The sequence below is a fragment of the Arvicola amphibius genome, chromosome 9 (assembly GCF_903992535.2).
Source record: "Arvicola amphibius chromosome 9, mArvAmp1.2, whole genome shotgun sequence".
Taxonomy (NCBI): domain Eukaryota; kingdom Metazoa; phylum Chordata; class Mammalia; order Rodentia; family Cricetidae; genus Arvicola; species Arvicola amphibius.
In genome coordinates, this window is record NC_052055.2 from 125607135 (window position 1) to 125629883 (window position 22749).

A 22749-nucleotide genomic window follows, 5' to 3' on the forward strand; every position below is an offset into this window, starting at 1 on the left:
TCTCTTTCAGGCAGCTGCAGAAAATAAAGCTATTAACTAGTCAGCTGAGTGAAGATCTCTGTAGTAAAAGTGCGGTGGAATGCGAGGCCTTCAGCTGCTCATCTTTGCATCTTGGTGCACTCAGACTTGCCCTTTTGACTCTGTAGACAAACCTCATGGATGCATACAATAACACGTTACACTTCTAAATCTAAGCATAGAATTGTACACTAATAAACCCAAAAGCCGGATTCATCCACGGTCACATATGTATCATATTCTATGTACATATATAAACATCATTACAAAACACTGAAAGGGACTGCATATAGTAAAAATATAGACACCTAAACAGATAAACTCAAGTAGATACACGCATTCAAATGCTATGCAAAAACGTAAATGTTCTTCAGAGCCATGAGCCCACACATTGGTCCTGTTGCAGTACAGTTCTTGTTTTACTTCACCCTGGATCTCCCAGCATTGTCCTGGACATCATCTGTGTAGTGTTTTCCTACTTGGGAAAATAGCCATTGATAAAGGCTTATTGTTTTCTTCCTCCTGCAACATGAGTCCCTCACCAGGAGAATTTTCACAAGTCTCTGAGGACTTGAGTCTCCTAGTACATTCTGCTTTCCAATTGGGAGAGTCTCACACAATTAATTCATAATAATGACTAATGTTATTTTGGGGTCGTTTCCTTAGATGGCAAGAAGCAGAAGCTGACCTATGAGAACTTTTCACAGACAACGTGAAGGGTTGTGGGTCTCCTTCTTAGCTCTCCTGTACTATTTCTGGTCATTCAATTTTATTTTCTCCTTTCCATCATTGTAGATGTCACTACATCTACAAAACCAGTAATTCTACTTATTATTGATATAGTTCAATAATGAATTTGCTGTGTGTGTGAACTACATGTGGAGGTCAGAAGTTGATATTGTTATTTTTGTTTTTACTTTATTTTTGTTTGTTTATTGAGATATAATCTTACTATGTGGCTCTGGCTGACCTATATAGACCAGCCTACCCTTAACTCGTCGGAGCCAATTCACCACTATCACACCACTGAACAAACTAGAAGGGGCAGTGTTTGCTGCCAAAATTTCAAACCTCCATCTTAAAGTATATTTTTTCAGCATGCTAGACTCTCTTTAGCCTTCTTTCTATTTTTCTCTCTTCATTTATCCCTAATTCCCTCTTTTTTTCAGCCCAGGCTGCCTACAGATTCTTTATGTAGCTGAGAGTGATCCTGAACTCTTTTCTGATCAAAGCCTCCACCTTCCAAATATTGGGCGTTTAGGCATTCACCCTTGTGCTGGGCTCCAACAATCTTACGTTCTAATCTAATAAATATTGACAGATATAATCCACAAAGGTTTCACTCTTAGTGTGTCTTAACTCGTTAAGAGTTGTGGGAGGCTCTCCTGACTGGAAAGCAGAATGTGCCAGGGGGCTCAGGCTCCAGAGACTTAAAGAAAATCCTCCTTATGAGGGACACATGTTGCAGAAAATAAGACAGTCATCAGAAACCGTTTTCTTTATCAATGGCTGTTTTTCCAAGCACCTATGCAGGTGATGTTGAGTAGGGAGTTTGTACTACTATCTCAAAAGATATAGTTTTGAATGTCATAATCACAAAAGTTTAAATCTCTAAAATATAATTTTTGGAGTATTTTAAAAATTGCTTTAAAGACATTTATTTAGATTTTTCAAGGGAGTATTTATTCAAGGAACATAAAGCATAGGAGAACAGGCTACTGTATCTCACCAGATAGGCAAACATGTACAAATTTTTGCATGCATAGCACTCAGCTCGGGTATGCTCATGAAGCATAGATATACCAATTATGAGTGCTATATTAAGGACACTAGTCAATAAGCAAAATTATGAACACACTTCAATATGGCTGGCAGTTGTGTGCATGGGGTTTTATACTCACAGTCACCTGATGAAGTTTATGACTTTCTGGGACGTTAGACTTAAGAGATTTTGATCTTAAGCATTTTGGCCTTAGAGTTTATGGCATTCAAGAATTTCTGAGTTACAATCAGCCACAACTGTGAGGTAGGACTACATACACGTGCTCACAAAGTATGAGCCTCCTTTCTCAAACTTTATCATAAAGCACATGGAAATACAGAGCAGAGTTATCGTGTGACAACATGGAAATACAGTGCAGAATTATCATGTGACAACATGTGCTACGCCCACGGCTGTCACGCCTGTGTAGGAGAAAAATGCCGCTAAGGTGGAACGACGCTGAAGGGTTGGGGTCTGCGCTCCCAGGAGCTGAGCCCCAAGCGGTTCCCTGGCAATCAGCCACAGTCATGATTCCGGATCAGCAAACTCGCCTTCGCTGGCCCTGGCGCCGTATTGAGCTTTCTGTTCTTTGTTTCTGTATTCTGTGTAGTTCTTTTATCTTGCCAGCAGATCAAGATGTTCTAAGACATTACCGATAATAATCAAACTACTGAGGACATATTGGACTCTGGCTCTCTCTCTGGGGGAACTTATGGATACCCTAGAACAGAAAGAGCTCATGATAGAAGATGAGTAAATGATGTAGGAAGACGTATGGAGTGACATGAGTTACCATCTATGGAGAGGCTAGCCAGAATGAGAAACCCCTGGTGCATTTTAGATAGGAAAGAAAGGCAGGCTATTGTTGACAATATGAAACCAGCCATTCAATATTGAAGCAAGCCTTGGGAATGTATGAGCCTACAGCAGAACCTTTGTCATACACGGGGAGTATGATGAGCAAGAGAATAGATGGGTTAATGGACAAAGACTGTTGTGTTTTATTTTGAGCTCTATGAACAGGCTTGCTAGATCCCAACCCCCATGGTGTCTCCTGCATAAGGAGGTACTAAAAAGTACATCTCTACAGGTGCAGAGAGCTGATTAGACATATTTGGTCACTAGATGATATGAAGAAAGGGTTAGAAAGAGAAAAGGCCATGATAGCGATAATGAGACAGAAACTCTCTGTTCATAAGATGTAACCACTTGTCTGAGGTTTAAGTTCCCAAGGACAGGATTTCCTTTTCTAAGGATGTTTTATGTCTAACACCTGTCCCTGATAATGTGACTAAGAGAAGCTTTCATACTGTGCCAACTGACGACACATGACCTTCTGGTTTGTTCTTTGTTTGAATACTATATAATGAAAACATGAATTTAGTAAAATTGCAGCAGCATATTCAACCTTATTGAGTGTGTCTGTCTGTCATTTCCTCGCTGATTCCTGATTTCTCCTAGCCTTCACCCTTGTTCTCCCTCGGTCGGTGGTCTCCATGAGAGGCAGTCTGTGGCAAACATGGAAATAAAGTGCAGGGTTATCATGTGACAACATGGAAATACAGTGCACGGTTATCATCATGCAGTCATGGGGAAGAGGACCCAATTCTCAGAGGTCCAAGGACACGGAAGGTCCTGCTAAGGACACACTTTCTGGAGGTTAAAATGAACTATTATCTGCCCTGCTGGCATTTAACATTTTTGTTCAGAAATCACTGTTAATAGGACAGGTTTGCTTTTTTATGTGGTTTGATGCTTCTCACCCACAGCCTTCCAATTCTCTTTTTTGTTCTTGTAGAATTATTTGAGGAAATGCTTTTCTAAGCTTACCCATTTTACTTCCTAAATGCCACCTTTTGCAGTTGTCTTCTGTTTCTGGATTTGGAAATTGTTATTTTGTTGAATATAGTTTATCTGCCCTTAGTTTTTTTGCTTCTCATTCTTCTATGCTAATAATTCACAAGTTTGGTCTTTTAAATACATTCCAGGATCTTCCATGTTCTGTTTGTATTTTGCTGTTGTTTCATGTTTACTGTTGTCTGACTGTTCTAATTATTTCTACTTGTCTTCAAGCCTTGTTATTCTTTCTGCCACTTGGCCCATCTTACTGATATGGCTTTCCACTGAGCTTTATATTTGACTTATTGAGATTTTATTTCCAAAATTCTGATTTGCTTTTCCCTAGTATTTGTACCTCTTTGTTGAATTTGCTTCATTTCTCTATTGTTTTTCTTATTCCATCCATCTGTTTATTTGTATTCTTACTTTTAATTCATTCAGAACTTTACTTATGCCCTCATTTATTTAATCAAACATTCTTATAATCATTATTATAAATTTCTTGTCTGTGACTTCATCTAATTCTGCCTTTTTTTGGATCCATTACTTGTGGAATTTTAAGAGCAATTATGCTTCTTGAGTTCTTTTATTTCTGTGTTGGTTTTGCACATCTGAGATTAGGTTACTGGTTGGAATTAAAAAGACAAATCACCCATATTTTTCAGTTGAAGTATTTGCATTATTCCAAAGGGAAAAGTTTATAGTAGAAGCCAGGTACTATTCTCCCCACTGAACTGGATGTATATTTCACTGGTTAATTTTCAGCCTCTTAAGAGCAGAATAGTATTTGTAGGCATATACATAGATGGATAAGCCCACTATGAAAATTCAGCAATAGTAAATTAAAAAAAATCACCTCTTCAACTCCAATAACTTTTGGGAACTACAATAATAAGGCTAAGGATGAAGGAAAAGGCAGAGAAGAATAGTGTCTTGGTTACTCTTCTATTTCTGTAAAGAGACGCTGCGCTGTCTAGTTTTATGACTTGACACAAGCTAGAGTAATTTGAGAGGAGGGGTTCTCAATTCAGAAAATGTCTCCCTAAAATGGAGACAAGCCTGTAGAGCATTTTTTAAATTAGTGATTGATTTTTAGAGGGCTCTGTCCATCGAGGGTGGAGCCATCCCTGGGTTGGTAGTCATTGCATCTCTAAGAAAGCAGGCTGGGCAAGCCATGGAGAGTAAGTCACTAAGAAGAACTTCTCACGCCTTCTGCACCAACTCCTGGCTCCAGGTTCCTGTCCTGTGTGAGCAGAGTTCTGACTTCCTTCAATGATGAATAGTGTTGTGGAAGTGTAATAATACCAGGACCCCTTCTCGAATTACGTTTGCTTTGATTTGGCATAAGTCAAATAAATCGTTTCCTCCCCAAGTTGCCCTTAGTCATGGTGTTTCTTCACAGCAATGGTAATGCTGACTAAGAGAGACACCATGACCAAGGCATCTTACAAAAGAAATAATTTAATTTGGAGCTTGGTTAAGGTTTCCGAGGGTGAGTTCTTCACCATCATGGCAGAGAGTGCGGCATCAGGCAGGCAGAAATGGCCCTGGAACAGTAGCTGAGATTTTACATCTGATCCACAGGCAGGAGGCAGAGACCTCAAAGCCCGCTCGTAGCAACACACCTCTTCCAACAAGACCTCACTGTCCTAATCCTTCCAAACAGTTTCACCAGCTAGGGAACAAGCATTTAAACACACCATCCTATGTGGACCCTTTTCAATCAAACTACCACATTCCACTCACTGGCCCCCATGGGTTTGTAGCCGTATGATAATGCAAAATGCATCCAGTCCAACTTGAAAGTCTCCATGGTATTTCACAGTCTCAACCCTGTTTAAAAGTCCAAAGTCTCTTCTGTAACTCAACACAATCTCTTAAATGTAACCCTCTGTAAAGGCAAAAATCAAATTCCATGCTTTCAAAATACAGTGATAAAGACTATACATTATTATTCCAAAAGAGAGGAAAGAGAGCATACTGTGGAAGTATTGGATTAAACAATATCTAAGCCCAGCAGAGGAAACTACAAGGGCTTAGATGACTCTTTGAATTCTCCATTTCTTTAAGCTTTGTTGATTGCAACACACATCGCTGTCTTGGGCTGGTTTCACACCTCATATGTGACATACCCTGGCAGATATCCCATGGCTCTAACACCTCCAACACCTTCGGGGTCTCTGATGCAATCTAGGCATCTCTTCCACAGCTCTGGGTTTCCATGCAGGGACTCTCCTGCCACACTCCTGGCCTTAGCAGCTTCCCTTAACTGAGGGAACATGCCTGTATTCTTCTCGACTCTACAACCAGAATAAGTGGCCAAAGCTTCCAAGTCCTGCTGCCTGCTTGGGCTGGAACCCAGCCTCCTCCTTGAATTATATTTGCATAAGCTTTGACTTGTAGTTGCTTTTTAGGTGTAGGAAATGCCTTATCTTTTTTTTTCTTTCACAGATAGTAGGATTAGCTGGGTGGGGTCTCTCCCTGAGGGTACCATTTCCTTTATTACATTTAGCATCACGCCTTTCTTTAAACTTTTCATCTCTTGGCTCCACTATTAAATTTCCTGGGGCTGTTTTTCTCCTCCAATTTTGCATTTTCTTTTTCTTTTTCTTTTTGGTCATTATGTGTTATTGTAAGAGTGATTACTACTAACTGTGTGACAAAGTCAATACTTAGTTGTCTTGATATATCCTCTTCCAGTGACCTTAAACTAAGACTCTTAAATTTAGCATTGTGTAAATGGAGTCTGCATGTGGATTTCCCAGCTGCCCAGATGTGAATAATCACACAAAACTACATTAATTACAATGCTGTTTGACCAATAGTTTAGGCATATTCCTAGCTAGCTCTTACATCTTACATTAACCCATTTCTATTAATCTGTGAATCACCATGAGGTTGTGGCTTACCAGCCAGGTAAGGTGGTGAGGTTGAAGAACTCAATGACAGCCAGAGGAGAAGAATTAATACTGGGTGATGCAGCTAAGAACTGAGGTGGTCCTTGAGTAATTTAGAAAGTTGGATGGACACAATGAATATGGTGTACCAGAGCTTAGCCAAGGAGAGACTGCAGATGAAAAAGTACATGGGAGTGTGAAGGTTTCCATCCAGGGCCACAAGGAGTATGACAAAGGTATTGCCCAGCAAAAGCATAAGGAGACTAGGAGGAAGAGGGAGAAGAAGCTGGATATGTTGCAAATTATAAAAATCACAGAGCAATGAATTCTGCAACTCTGTTTGTAACAAAACTTCCATCGTTCAATTTTACCAATTAAGACTCAGAAGCCAGATGTTGGGGTAAAAGCCTGCTAGCTTAGAGAGGCAGAGAAAGCACCCAGCTGTCCTTCCTCCTCTGCTGACATTCCAGAGAAAGAACCTTTCTCCTACTCCATCCCAAACAAGATACCTCAAACTCAATGTCCCTCCCTTCTACTTCCTGTGCATCTCTCTGTCCATCCTCCTGAATCCCTCTTACTCTCTGTTTTTTTCTTCTGTGAACTGGTTGCTTGCTTTGCCTCTTGACTTACAGTTGACTTTATTTAATTCTGTTTATAATATTGAAACAGAAAGCTTTTGGATTAAAGGTGTGTGGCTGAGTCACATTACAACTACAAACATGTTTTCCCAGGAAATAATAAAATCTTGTAGTTCATAGTGTTACAAAATATCTCAACATTCCTCCCTTTGTCTAAAATAAAGGTTTAAACACAGTAAAACTATTTATAATAATGAAGTTATTTCTGCCCAGCTTTTCACAGTATCCATCTTGGTTATATTTAGCAGTCTTAGGATTATTTTTGAATTCAAAGTTCTGTAAAACATACATGTCAGTCTCATATGAACTCAACAACTCGAATGCCCTGAGCAGTTTGTAGTCTGAAGTTGGTCTTTGGGTGATATTTGTTAGTTTAGTGGCAATCCTAGCTAGGTAGAATGCAGCAGTCAACTGGAATGTGTGCAGTGTTTGTGTAGAACAGTGGTGGTTATGTGGTGGGAAGGGGCAGTCACTTGGGCAAAGATGGTGGCATGGGTGCAGGCACTAGTCTGCAGATCTGAGCTGAGATTTCAACCTGTCAAGCGGAGGATTCTGATTTGTGAATTTACCCCTTAATAAATGACGATCTAGTTCTCAATTCTGAGCTAGTGTGGGATATCTTTTAAGTGTCTGACTACCGTAACACTTTCCTGCTAGTTAGGATACAGCAGAATCAGGTGAATTTGTTGGTGAGTTACTGGAAAGAGACTGGGAGTTGGTGGTGAGATGCTTTGGGGAGTGCAGAGTATTTTTCCCTAAGGGGATGGAAAGGAAGGTTTCCTGTAGCTCTTTTAGTTTTTGCTCCAGTTTTGGTCAAGCCAACATTCAGGAATTCTCTAATTGATGATGATGATGATGATGATGATGATGCCCCTCAGTGGGCTGCTTCATCTTGTTCATTTAAGGTTGCTTTGCAATAAATCTATAATTTGTTCTCAAGGGCCTCTTCTGCCAGTCTTCCCTTGTGATAAAGGGCTCTCAGTGAAAGTACAGAATGATATTTGAGCTAGAAGAGGGCATGGAGGTCGGAGAGAACAGTTTAGAGATGGAGAGAGGCAAGGGAAGTGTTTCTAATCAAGATCTTGTATCATTTCAAGTTGAGCTAAAACCGAAGGGGCTGAAGCTGGGAAATCCAGCCATTCTGAAGTCTTCAGAAAACAGCTTATCTTCTTTAATTTTGTCTGGAGAGAGCAAGCTGTTCTATAACACTTCCCAGGTAAACTCCCATTTCTGTATAAAGTTTCCCAGATTTGTTCATAGACCTTTTAAAAAAGCTAAAAAGTTGGTTTTTGACAGCTGTTTTCCTCTAATTAGTAACAGATTTCCATTAACCTAGAGAGCCCAAAAGTCTCTTTGTGGCAAGCATTTCAGGAAATCCTGTTTGATTCCTTTAAGATCCTGGTGTTGATGTTTCCTTCATTGGATCCTTACAAGATGATTCCAGTCTTTTCTCTGTTTTCCTGGTCATTTACAGAATGGGGTAGGCACTTCTGCCCCCCAGACTCTGGTTAGTGTCCTGCGATAGACACACCCCCAATGTCTCACCTTCATTCTCATGGTATGGGAAAACTTAAATATGCTTAAAATTGTATGATCTTCTTTTAAAGTCTTTGAAATTTATTTATCATTTGGCATTCATAAAAATAAAATGTTTAGCAGATATTATAAAATATATAATAAGTAAGATTTTCTTGTTTCAAAGATAAGTTACAAATTATAATTCAACATATATTTATGTAAATATGTGTACTTGGATGTTATTTGAATTTATTTGCTAGAAGTGGTGATGGTTTTAGCTGAGGGAATCTCTACTGTCTCGGCATCTGTGTTGGATAGGAGCTGCAGCTCTAACCCAGCGTTGTCTGGGAGTCATTGCTCATTAGAAAATTGGACAGGTATTTTTCAATATTCTCATTTTCTAATAAGTTAGTATGATCAAAGTAATCTTGATTCTAAAATTATCCTGCATACATTTTCTAACTTCAAAGACAGCCATCCTCCCATCCTGGAGGCTTTACAACGACAAATTCTTTAATGATAATACCTGTTTCTCCTTTCTCACTCCCCTGCCTCTGCTATGTCTTTCTTGCTTTTCTGCAGTTCTTAAATCTCACTACTTTCTTCTTCCTCTTCTTCCTAACTCCCCACTCTTTGAACAATAGGATTGGTTATGCCATCTTCTGAAAATCCTAATAATCTTTTTTTTTTTTCTTATAGGAAAGCAGACTTCAGGTGGAGAACTTTTTTCCCCCCTCATTCAAGAGATTTATTGGGAGGGAAGAATCCAGAGGAGTGAATGCCTCTGCTAGGATGGAAAAAGAGCAGCCCAGGTGGGATACTTTTAAACACTAAATATCAGGATATTGGGAGCTTGTTTGGGTTGGTTAGTATCCTTACCTGTGTCCTGCTCAGGGACAGCATACAGAGATTGTAAAGATTTGTTTTAGTGCAGATAAAATAATAAGGATGTTACAGAGTGAGTGCACAGAATGGCAGATGGGGAACGGGCAGGGAGGGCCCTGGAGCAATGAGCAGCAGCCCCAATAAAGGGCAGACCCCCCCCCCCCCAGTCTGGTGAAGTCACAGATTTAGGTCAGAGGAGAGGCGGTTTTACATCTCAGATCTTTGTTGTATGACTATGGTAGATTGCAATTTTATCTCCTGTAGGGTGTGTGGTGGGTGCATGCTTTTAATCCCAGCACTAGGGAGGCTGAGTCCATCCTGCTCTACATGGCAAATTCCAGAGAAGCCTGTGCTGAATGCACTTGCTTTGGGGAGAATGGAAATTATAAACATAAAACCTGTGACTATGTCTTTACATTTCACTGTCATCTGGGTGAGTTCTCTCTCTTTCTCCCTCCCTTCCTCTCTTCCCATCCTCCTCCCCTCCCTTCTCCTTCTCAATTCTCCTTATCTTGGATTTAGGCCTTCCTGATGCTGTCTAATTCAGCCAGGCCAACAGGACGGACTTGTAGATACAGCTTGTGACCAGCAGAGGGGGCCATGCTCCATTGCTGCCCTCCTCTCTCACTCATCCGCTTCTTAAATTAATGGTTCTCAACCTTCTTAACGCTGCGACTCTTTAATGCAGTTCCTTACGATGTGGTGAAATCATTTTGGTTGTTACTTCATAACTGTAACTTTGATACTGTTATAATCTTAATGTAAATATCGGATATGCAGGATATCTGATATGTGACACTTGTGAAAGGGTTGTTTGACTTCCCAAGAAGACATGACCCTTTGATGCTCCTTCTGAGATGAACTTCCTGGGTCACCCTTGGTTACTTAACTCTTGAGCCTCTTTTTCATCCTCACACGCTGTGACATTTCTTGCATCAGAATCTATCCACAGCTTTCTATCTGGAATACCCTTATCTCCCTTACATTTTCCTCAGCCATAGCAAGAGCTACTCAGCACCTCTTCTCGCAGAACTATTTCATTCAGGTTTAATTCAACAGCTTCCTCCCTGTGTGCTGCCATTATCTGTTGTTGTGTGTGTCTCTTACATAAGGGTCCTTAAAGTAATGGCCTGTTTTATTTGACTGGGAATCCTAAAGATTTAAAATAATATCCTCTATATAATATGTATGTGATTACCAAAGAGAAAAAAAGTGGCTAGTCACGGAGACCCCAGGGGAGACATGAAACTTAAGCTGTGGCTCTCTACCTCTGAGGAGGTAGCACGAGTGTTACACAGAAATAGAAAATGTAATTCCATGCAATCTACAGATTTGGCCTGTGGCAAAGTCACAAACATCCTGCAGCCTCCTGAGCCTCCTGGCCCTGAGTCACTCAGTTTCACCGTCTTAGACAGCTGTTGTACGGCATTTGTGTCAAACAACTTAAATTTCATGTTATAAATGATACGTACATTTATTACTATTATGGAGTAGAAACAGTTTAAATCTTGTGAGAATATGTGTATGGTTTGTTCTTGCCTTCTCCCCAACCATTCTCCTTCATCCCCAGACACCCTACATCTACTCTCTGCAGTGAAAGCAGACACCACTTGGTCAGCGTGTGACGAAGTCCTGCCTGCAGGACAAGGATCACTTCAGCTCTTCAGAAGCACTGTGCTCCATCAAACCTCTGCATCCACAACCTTTCACATCAGGGTAACATTGCCCACTCCACTGTCTTTTGACTGGCCCACTGTTATCTGGCCTTCAAAACTTTGTTTAATATAACATCTTATAAGACAGTAAGTTAAAAGCTACTGTCTTCAGGAACTTGCCCAGAACTTATTCTCACACCACCTCCCCCGCAACTTGAGTCTGGGTTTCTTTTCCTTCTGCTCTCACAGATCCTACAACTTCTTGATCATCTGTTATATCACAGCCAAAAACTCTAGTCATCTAAAGAAATTGTACTTTCAGAAGGTTATTTTGATAAACGTTTCTAAAAAGCTAGAGAAAAGAAGGACCATTATACACACATAGAGTGGAATATAGAGGAAGAAATAATAAGAAATTAACGAAATTGATGAGACAAGTGACTGTGTGATGGGGACCAGAGAGGCTGTTGAAGTAAAGATGACTTACCTTTACCATGGAATTCCAGCATAATATTCAAATCTTTGCAGCAGTATTGGCTGTGGTTGTGAAAGGTAAAAGTTTGTTGTTGAAGGACACTCATGGTGGTCACTACACAAAGTTTTGGTTTTTATTGAAAATTTAAATATGGATAAACTCTCCTAGACCATTAGGAATATGCTACATTTAAGAGCATGGGAAAGGAAGAGCCAAAGTCGTAACAACTAAAAGGAGGGGAAGGTGGAGACTCGTTTAATCTATCCTCATTTTACACACTCTGTCATCTGATTTCAGTCCTATCAGTCTTAGAATTGCAACAGACAACAGAGACACACTAGAATTTCTCTAGCTGCCATCAAGTCAAGCAGAAAACTGAATGATCCCATGGAAAGTGTCTCCACAGGAAACCAAACTATCACCGAATTTGTACTCCTTGGCTTCCATGAAGTCCCTGGGCTGCACCTCCTCTTCTTTTCTGTTCTTACGATCATCTATGTCTCCATCATCACAGGGAACATGCTTATTATAGTGGTGGTGGTCAGCTCCCAGAGGCTTCACACGCCCATGTATTTCTTTCTGGTGAACCTGTCCTTCATTGAGATCCTCTATACCTCCACAGTGGTGCCCAAAATGTTGGAGGGCTTCCTACAGGAGTCTGCCATCTCTGTGGCTGGCTGCTTGTTCCAGTTCTTCATCTTTGGCTCTCTGGCTACAGATGAGTGTTTTCTCCTGGCTGTGATGGCATATGATCGCTACCTAGCAATCTGTCACCCTCTAAGATACCCACTCCTGATGGGGCCTCGATGGTGTCTGGGGTTGGTGCTCACAGTCTGGCTGTCTGGATTCATGGTAGATGGACTAGTTGTTGCTCTGATGACCCAGCTGAGATTCTGTGGCCCCAACCAAATTGACCACTTTTACTGTGATTTCTCACCTTTGATGGTTCTGGCCTGTTCAGATACTGGAGTGGTCCAGGTGACTACGTTTGTTCTCTCTGTTGTCTTCCTGACCGTCCCCTTTGGGCTGGTTCTGGTCTCCTATGCTCATATTATGGTGATTGTGTTCAGAGTTCCCTCTGGGGCCAGAAGAGCAAAGGCTTACTCCACTTGCTCTTCTCACCTGGCTGCGGTGTCCACATTCTATGGAACACTCGGGGTCTTGTACATTGCGCCCTCTGCTGTCCATTCCCAGCTCCTCTCCAAGGTCGTTGCCCTGCTCTACACAGTGGTCACTCCTGTCTTCAACCCTGTCATCTATACCTTGAGGAACCAGGATGTGCATAAGGCACTAAGCAGGTTTCTCTACTGCAAAGCTACTGAAATGTGACCTAAGGGGGATAGTGAAGATTTTCTATTGGACTTTCAATGTCTTGATGATTGAAAAGTCTTCCACAATGGGCTGGAGATGGGAACTTTGTTTTTCCCCCAAATTTCCCTTTAGATCTTCTGAATTATGCCCAAGGGGAAGATAATGGTCTAATAATTCTCAAATGCTAGTGTTGTGGTTTGAATGACAGTGACCCCCCAAGCCTCATAAATCTGAATTTTGGTCATCAGGGAGTGGCACTATTTGAAAGGATTAGGAGATGTGGCCTTGTTGGAGGATGTGTGTCTCTGGGGATGGACTTTGACCATTTGACTAGCTTTGAGAGCCTAAGCTAGGCCCAGTGGCTCTTTCTTTTCCTGCTTCCTGTAGATCTGGATGTAGAACTCTTAGCTACTTCTCCAGCACCATGGCCGTGTGTGTGCTGCCAGGCTACCTGCCATCATAATGGACTAAATCTCTGAAACTGTAAGCAAGCCTCTTTGATAAGTGTTGCTGTAGTCATGGTGTCTCTTCACAGAAACAGAACACTAAGGCAGTTAGTTTAAGAGATTATGTAAACTAATATGGGTTTTTGAAAATTGAACACACCATAAATAGTGTGCTGTTTTGATCATCAAACAGGGTAGACACGTACTGATTTGTTACTCTGTGGCCCATTGCTGTATATAGTGCTACTACTACTGATTAATAAAAAGACAATTAAAGAAAGAAAATATCAATAATGAAACAAATTCAGAATTAATCCTCACTTATATTATGGTAGTATGATATTTAAGGAGTTTTTTACTCTTGAGTGCGTGTGTCTACAGCTTGTATAGTAGAATTTGCAACCTGTTTTCCCACTGAATAATACATCATGAACAAATCCTATACTATCATCCACTTCTTTCTTCTTTTAAGTTTTTTCATATGGCTAATCATAACAGAATAGTTTAAATAACTTTCTGTTGTTAGGAATGTTTAGCTATACTCAGCTTTTAAAAAAGCATTTCAACGTTTTATACATCTATGTTTTTCTATAACAAATTTCAGAACGTAAGTTGCTAAGCCTAATGATATGTGCATTTACAAATATTAAAGTTGACTTTATTTTACTTATTTAGTTTGTGACTTCTTTTTACTATAGAAACATACATAAAATAGAGTACGGTGTATGGTAGTAAATTCATAATTACTGCAAACTTTTGGGGCAAATTCCAGAGCTTGGCTAAGGATTGTGCTGTTCACAAATTGTGTATATATTTCACATACAAATTTTTATTATATTTTTCTATTTATAGAGACAGCTTTTCACTAAGCTCCAATGGATGGTTTGATATCCATGATCATCACACAGACTCCTTGGTTAAAGGCTCCAGTGTGTAGAGCCATACCCATGGTCATACAGACCACCTTGGTTAAAATTTCCCATGCATTGCCCATGCCTACAGTCATAAAGATGACCTTGGTTAAACTCAGTGGGTCTCAAAACAAAACCAAATGACATGAATGTGGAAAGTGGACTTGTGTGGCAGAGAAGGGGTTAATGGGGATGGGAAGGAGATAGAGGATAAGAAATGAGAGTAATTAGAATAGCAAACAAGGGGAGTGACAGAAGTTAACGCTTGGACTGGTCTCCTTACATAAAGCCTTAGTTTCCTTTCTTAATAATCATTCTATCCAAGGAAAGTGATAAAGCTAGAAGGTAACCCAGTAGAGAAGGAAGAAGGGCAATAACTTCCTGCAGTAGAAAAGAGGGCATGAGACTAGACAAGGATTTTCAAGTCCTCAGAACCAGGTGCAAAGCAGTTACATCAGGTATTTTTTATTTTATAAAGTGCTGGAACCATGGTCCCTGGAGCTTTTACTCTATTTGAAATACTTAGCAAGTCCGGTGTGTTCTTAGTTTCCTACCAGCGTTCTGAGAGTTAGTGGGAGAACGCACAGTTTCAATGAATCAAAAGAGAAGTCTCAGGGTAGCCCCTGTAACCTTCATGGAGACTAATTTAAGAGACTTATACTCCTTTCCATTCTGATCATGTTGACTTGATGCTACCATTAAGTTGTAGATAAAGAGAAATTGAGGTCCTATACATCCTGAAAATTTAGGGTTATGTAAAATGAATGTGCAAGACCCTCATTTTAAATAGATGTCTCAAAATCTTTTCTGAAAATGAAATTTTTTTTTCATTCAGTAGTAAACAGAATATATCAACACATCAAAAGGATTATATACAAAGAAGAAGTTGGACTTACCTAGGGATACAAGCATGACATTCAGCATTTATAGTTTAATAAAGGTGACACTTCATATCACTTCTGGGTCTGTATAAGGGAAGGAAGTCACCATTTAAAGAGAGATTTTAATTACCATGTTTATTGAAGAACTATTTCCACTAGCTAAGATATGGAATTGACTAAATTCCATCTACCAAAGGATGGATGGACAAAGAAGATATGTTACGTCTACATAGTGCAATATTGCTCAATCATGGTGTCAAATGAAATAAGCAAGATTCAGTGAGACAAACACTGTATGTTCTGACTCACATATGGTCTCATAGAAGTGATGAGTAGGTAGTAATTACCAGATTCTGGGAAAGGAAAAGATAGGAAAAAGTTCTGAAAAAAGTATTGACTAATAGATTTTAAAATGCAACTAGATAAGATTAAGTTATAGTATCCCATACCCAGTGGAATGAATACAGTTGACAATGGTTTATTACATATTACAAAGTAGAGGAAAGATTCTGGCTATTTTCAACAAAAAGAATTGGCAAATCTTTGAGGTGACTGATGTATTAATTACTATAGTTTGGTAACTGAACACTGAAATTATCAGGATGCCCTCTTGTACCTTGTGAATTTGCACAAGTATTTGTCATTTAAAAAGAATCCCTTATATCTTTATTTAGTGAATACTCATCAATATTTGTGCGAATAAAGATCATTGGAGTGCAAAATTTCAAGCTAACTAAACTAGAGTTTAACATTTAAGCACCAGAGACTCAGTTTAGAGTTTAAGTTAAAATAACAATACTGAGTAAAATGCATTTAAGGAAGTTAATCTGAATTCTATTTACTTTGCCAAGAAAATACAGTAGAGACAAAGAAAAGTCACTTGGAGATTAATGTAATGGTGTTGTTTGTTATTTTGTTGATTTTGTAGTGTTTTCTCAGACTTTTTTTCATGTACTATTCTGGCATTATTTCCTGTTACCTCTTGGCTGTGTTCATCCTCTTCAGAATAATGAAGTGTTCTTTTCAGAATCCTCTGGAGAGCTGGTGTAGTGGTCACAAATCCCTTCAACCTGTTTTACCATGGGGGTGTTTCATTTTTTCTTTAATGTTAATGGATAGTTTTGCTGGCTATATAATAAACTAGGTTGACAGTTGTGGTCTTTCAGAACTTGGAATGCATTTTTCCAAGTTTTACTGACTTTAAAGGTTACTGTTGAATAACCAAGTGTTATTCTGATGGAAATGCCTTTATAAGTGACTTGATCTTTTCCTCTTGAAGCTTATTTCATAACCAGAAAGTAATTTAAAAATACTATATTGTATTATTATTCAATTAAAAGTTCAAAAATATATATCAAATAAATTATTTCACTATTCTGGACATTTAGTATTCCTCATGGCACCCTAGATATATAACTTCAGAAATACTTAATTCAGGCTAGTCATCCCAGAATATAAATATATTGAGATCAATATTTTTGGTAAATCATTCTTAAAATTCTTAAAATATTTGTGCTTGTGTATGTATCTCTATCTCTGTGTATGCCATGGCATACAGGCAGAGGTCAGAGTACTATTTGCATAGGCCAGTTCTCTCCTTTTGCCATGTGGACCCTAGATCTTGAAAGCCAGTCGACAGGCTTGTCAGCAACGATCTTCACAATTGCTGACCCCTAAATTTTATCTTAGAGGTGTTTACATGTCTAAACAGCTCTGAAAGTAAGATTTAAAGTACTGTGAAGAACTGGTATTGGTACACTTTAGCAAAATTACACTTAAAAAAAACCCAAACGAAAACAAATGTAAATGACAACAGAGGGACTTTTTGTAACCTCCCTCTTTTTGGATATAAATTTATATCTTCAAGGAATCATCATAGTCATCCTTCAGAAATTTTGACTTTGCCTGAAGGTTTCGATTTAACTTCCTGGTTTGTGATGGATTTAGGTATTTTTTTTTTATTCTCTATAACATTTAAATATTTTGACATGAGTGTTAAAACTCAAGAGACATTTTACAGAAGAATGACAAAGATTTGAAAACCCCTAAGACAGTAAATATATGATAAAGTCACAGTAATTAAAAATTCACCCTTTCAGCAGAAAAAAAAGCAACAACGCTAGTAAGTAGAACAAAACCCGAATGTGGATAGCCATGGGACATGTAAAGATTCTATTACAAGTGTGAAGAAGGAAATGCTAGTCTATCTGTTCACGCAGAGGTGGAGCAAAACAGATTTTGCACATGCTCTAGGGATCAAACCGAATGTCTTATGCTTGCTAGTTGAACTCTCCATCACTAAAAACATTTAGAAGCATGTAAGAAATATAAAACTCTCAACCCAATAGACAGGACCAGTTCCATATTTGTGGATCAAGCAGAATAAGAAGGATAAAGATAACCTTTAAGTGGGTGACGTTGAAAGCACAGGGATCATACCACAGTGTTTTCTAGAGCTGAGAGACCCAGTGTTAGTCCTTGTCTCACAAGTCATGGCAAGAGAATGGAAAGTTTGATAAATCCTTCAACACTTGCTTTCTTATGGTAGCACAGGGAATGATTTTAGTATTTCTTTCATTAGGTTTTCCTGAAAATTAAATGGGTGAATGCATGTTAGGAACTAACCACAAGAACTAATGCATAAGAAACTCAAAGAGAACATCATTTGTATTGTATTTTCTGCTAATAAAATAATGAGGGCTGGTTAATGTGTGACAGTACACTTAAGTACACAGGAACAAGAATGAAAACACAATTAAAATGGACAAAATGTTTAATTTTTACCTGTGCTTAGACTCCTTCCATAAATTGCTTATCATACATGTATAGCCCTTGTATTAACAAACTGATTTCTTTTTTAAACAAGGGCTATAGAAAGAAGTGAGGGGCACATTGTAAAAATAAACATCATGTCCCTCAATATGTAAGCTCTGGCATCTCAAAATGAGAGTAAATAATTTTGTGTTGTTATCAATAGTGAAGACTCAGTCTAAAAGAAATAAAAACATGGATAGCATAGAAATAAATGAGTAGAATATAAAAGGATGACCTTTCTATAATGTCAGTGTGACATGAACAATTGGCTAATTTTCGTCTCCAACTTTTCTTTCCACTTTAAATTCCAGGGAGCCTGTAGAAACAGGCAGTGAAATCCCACTCTATCTGAGGAAATGAGGGGAAGTATGGCTAAGAAAACTTATTAGGCCATGGAGACTTGAATTGCCCATTGTTCTCAATTAAAGATTAATGATAATTTAAAAATAAGAAGCACAACAGAAAAATAGTGATTTCATAAGGCAGGTACTGATTACTCTTGGAATAATTCTCAGCATCAGGGGACAAACTCTCTCAGGACTTATTTTTAGTCTCATGACTTTTGAAGCCAACAGATTTTTCAGATGGTGAGGAAGGATTTTCGGAAGACAAATAATTTATCCTTTTGGACTCAGTGCAAATACTTATTCTTGCAGACTAAGCCCATTTGTTTAACATATATTTCCTATTATTTACAATCACGAAAAGCAGAGCTCTGAAAATGCCTTTCACCTGTCCGGTCAGGTAAGCATATGAAACTAGAGAGGCAGGCTGGGAAGTTGCCCATACTTTCTGTGTTGTGACCTGTCTCCTGCTGGCGTGTGAAAAAGCTGGTTAATATTTAGAACCAATTTCCTATTTTATGATGGACACATTTCCATTGTGGGTCATAAAAGCACATTCTTTCCCATTTTTTTTTACCTTAATGCTCTATTTTCAATTCAATTGCCTGATTATCTAGGTATCATCCAAGGCAAATCAGTACTCTCTAAATATTGAAGCAATAGTGAAAGAAATCATGTCAAAGAGAAAAGTGTGGCAATCAATGTTCTCTGAAACCCAGAAAAAAGTTGATACCTTGTATGTTTGATTGTTTCTTGATTTTTTCCAATATATTTTTGATGCAGTTCTATTTTATGGGTCAGAAAAACTAAAAGGATGGTTAGTATTTAGAAGACTATTTGTATTTTTAAAAAGCAGTAGCAAGGATTTTAAATATACTATGCCTAGCTATCAAAGAAAGTTACTCTGATTGTTAGAAGGAGGCCTTTTGTGAAGGTGGAGTAGGGGTTAGTTCTAAAAAATCATCTCCAAAGAAAAGCTAAAAGTGCCTAGAAGTTTCCCATCTGGTCACATCAAATCTACTTCCTCTCAGCACTCCAATCATTTAATTTCTTAGGAGGTGACTCTGTGTAGGTCAGTGTCCCCAGGTTTCTTTCCTATATTATTTTGTGCCTGTGCACCCCACTCTTCAAGAGTCTCACATACCTAACTTATCTTTCCTAAGATGTAAATGCTGCCCATGGCACCTATCTAAAGAAAAAGAGCAGAGAGGGAGCTGGTCCACCAATCCTATCAGCCATTATCAGTATGGCCAACGGTAATGCTGGAACCTTGATAGGAGAGCAAAAAGAGTACTTGTGGGGCAGCAATCAGGGCAGATTTAGTTCTAAGTCATGTCTCATAATGAACTGCTCATTTATGGCATCTAAGCAGTTAAATCATTTACTGAATAAAATGTTTTTAGGTCAATTCAACAAAAATGAAGATGAATGTATTTCCTTCCTAGAAGGCAGAGTTTCTTTCTATGGAAAGTAAGGTGAAATAAGGTGAACACATTTTATAATCCAGAAGAGACGGCAACTTGTGGCAACTTTGAAGAGAGTTGGTACGAAGCAGACAGGTTGCTATGGCGTGACACAGCACAGATGCCAGAACCCTACGAGAGGAACCGTAATGAAGGTGAGGTCATCTTGGAATATACCTTCATAGCTGAGGGGTGGATTTATTTCTGGTTAGATAAAATTATCTAAAAATCAAAAAAATTAAATAAAATTATTTACAATATGCCATTAGACAAAGTAGGAGTTCTGGAAACCAAAGGCATAAACAAGTTTTGATGAAATAAGGAAGAAACTTGAACTCACAGAAAGCAGAAGTTTTGTGTTTAAGGATCTGAGAAGAAAGTCAGAACACAAGTAGACAACAGATACATAGCAACTTTTCTTATTGAAGATGCATTTGATTTCCTGTTTGAGGAAATGTTCAGGTTCAAAGTAGAGTAAGACAATAAGCCCATCTACCATAGCAATAAAATTTTCAAAATGCCTCAAATTAACACAGATTAGTTTTGTTTCCCCCTCCCACTTTCCATCAAATAGGGTTCTTTGACTTTATTGGGTATGTGGGCCAGGACGAGATGAATAAAATATTATCTTTACATTAATAATCTAGGGACAAGTAACTATTGCTATTTTAGGGCTTTTCTACTTCTTCAGAGACTTTATGATGAAATTGTTTCATTCCTGACTCTTATTCTTAAAAAATTTCAAGAAGTATCTCAGTAGATAGAAAAGAAAGATAGAGGAAAATCTTTAAAAGCAGCATATCACAGAGATGACTTAGAGATGAAAGTTTTATTGGAAAGCAGATGTCCATGCATGGACAAAATGCTGCAAACCTCTCAGAGAATAAAAGTGTTAATGAGGAATCTAAATTTTAAAAATAGTTAAGTCACAAACCGCAGCTGCACAAGATCCAAACAACCAAATATTCTACAGGATCTGAGGCTGGCTTATGCAAAACAGCCATTCTTCTTCAGACTTCTTATCCTTCTCTTCCTCCTCTTCTTCTTTTGCCAAGAAAATTCTAATTGATAAAGGTTGATTGATATCATGCCAGGTTGTGCTCCACAAACTAAGTCATCTTCTATCTTCTTCTTCTTTTTCTTTAGGTGATGTTAAATCAAACCTCTGTCACCGAATTTTTCCTCCTCGGAGTGACAGACATACAGGAACCGCAACCTTTTCTCTTTGCTGTTTTCATCACCGTCTACTTTGTCAATATATCTGGGAATGGAGCCATCCTGACGATCGTCATTTCGGATCCAAGACTCCACTCACCTATGTATTTCTTCCTGGGAAACCTAGCATGTCTAGATATCTGCTACTCTACCGTGACAGTGCCAAAGATGCTGGAGAACTTCCTCTCCACAGGCAAAGCAATTTCCTTTCTGGGGTGCATAACTCAGCTGCATTTCTTCCACTTCCTGGGTACCACAGAGTCCCTGCTGCTGGCGGTGATGGCATTTGACCGCTTTGTGGCTATCTGCAAACCACTTCACTATTCTGTCATCATGAATCGTCAGCTCTGTATCCTGATGGCTGTCACCATCTGGACCATTGCTTTTCTCCACGCTCTGCTTCACTCTGTAATGACATCTCGATTGAGGTTCTGTGGTTCGAATCAGATTCATCATTTCTTCTGTGATGTTAAGCCTTTGCTGGAACTGGCCTGTGGGAACACTGAGCTCAACCTCTGGCTGCTCAATACTGTTACAGGCACCGTTGCCTCAGTCCCCTTCTTTCTGACATTTCTCTCCTATTTCTACATTATCACGTATCTTTTCCTCAAGACTCGTTCTTGCAGCATGCTCCACAAAGCACTGTCGACTTGTGCCTCTCACTTCATGGTTGTTATTCTGTTCTATGCTCCTGTTATCTTCACCTACATTCGTCCCAGCTCAGGCAGCTCTCTGGATCAGGACCGGATCATTGCCATCATGTACAGTGTGGTCACTCCTGCTCTCAACCCACTCATCTACACCTTGAGAAACAAGGAAGTGTGGAGTGCGTTGAATAGGAAGATGAGAAGATGGTTCAGACTTGACAAAATCTAAAGAACTCTTCTGAGGCATAAATAACCAGGCAATGAGAAATTAAGATGTAGTTCTGAAATTAAGATATATTCTTATGTATAATAGATGTACACACACATAACTGAACCAATTGAGTAATGGAAAATATATGGGAAAATATGATCTAGTCATATTAAGCTATTACAGTAAGGGAAACTTGAACTTGTGGGGCTTAATCATAGAATCTGGTTGCTGAATTTGCTTTTGGCATATTAGTCGATAACCTTGACTTGTGACATACTCTAATATGACTTGTATGTAACTGGATATAGAAATATGTGCATGCTACCCATGTTTAGAATAAATAATTAGTACTTATGGTTGTTTATCTGTCAGCACATATTAGTTGGATGATTACCATTATGCTCTCTGAGGAATTATTAAAATTAAGGTTACTCAGATGGAAAAGTTAGCTGCAAATCACAATTGAGTTACAGAAAGACCTCAAAGGCACAAAATGTTTCTTTTAAACCTGATCTTGATTCTGCTAATATTAGGAATTTTAGGGTTGGTGGGTAAGGTTTTAGTTTTTTAAATTTTATTATTTATTACTGTTTTTGAAACAAGGTCTCCTATAGCCTGGGCTGGGTTTGAATTCCTTATGCCATTACTTTACCCCTCAATTGCTGGGTTTATAGGTCTATACTACCATACCCAGCTTTCTAAACAATTTAGACAATATATTTTTACCAAGTCAACATACCATATATATATCAGCATAAGGATGTTGAGGCACTTTATATCTGACACTGTTTAAACTCTTCAAAATTGGGGTAGTAACTT

General features: G+C 38.8%; 2 protein-coding genes across 2 annotated transcripts; both read left to right on the forward strand.

Moving 5' to 3' along the window:
- Positions 1 to 12074: 12074 nt before the first annotated feature.
- On the forward strand, positions 12075 to 13016 carry LOC119822215 (olfactory receptor 11A1). The gene has a single exon (XM_038341202.1). The coding sequence runs from the start codon at positions 12075 to 12077 to the stop codon at positions 13014 to 13016; it is 942 nt and encodes a 313-aa protein (XP_038197130.1).
- A 7990-nt stretch (positions 13017 to 21006) lies between these two features.
- LOC119823568 (olfactory receptor 12D2-like) lies at positions 21007 to 21948 on the forward strand. Its single transcript, XM_038343646.1, has one exon. The coding sequence runs from the start codon at positions 21007 to 21009 to the stop codon at positions 21946 to 21948; it is 942 nt and encodes a 313-aa protein (XP_038199574.1).
- The last annotated feature ends 801 nt before the right edge of the window (positions 21949 to 22749 follow it).

What these genes read in the sequence shown, in the direction of transcription:
- LOC119823568 (XM_038343646.1), top strand. Translation starts at nt 21,007, where the DNA reads ATGTTAAATCAAACCTCTGTCACCGAATTTTTCCTCCTCGGAGTGACA.
- LOC119822215 (XM_038341202.1), top strand. Translation starts at nt 12,075, where the DNA reads ATGGAAAGTGTCTCCACAGGAAACCAAACTATCACCGAATTTGTACTC.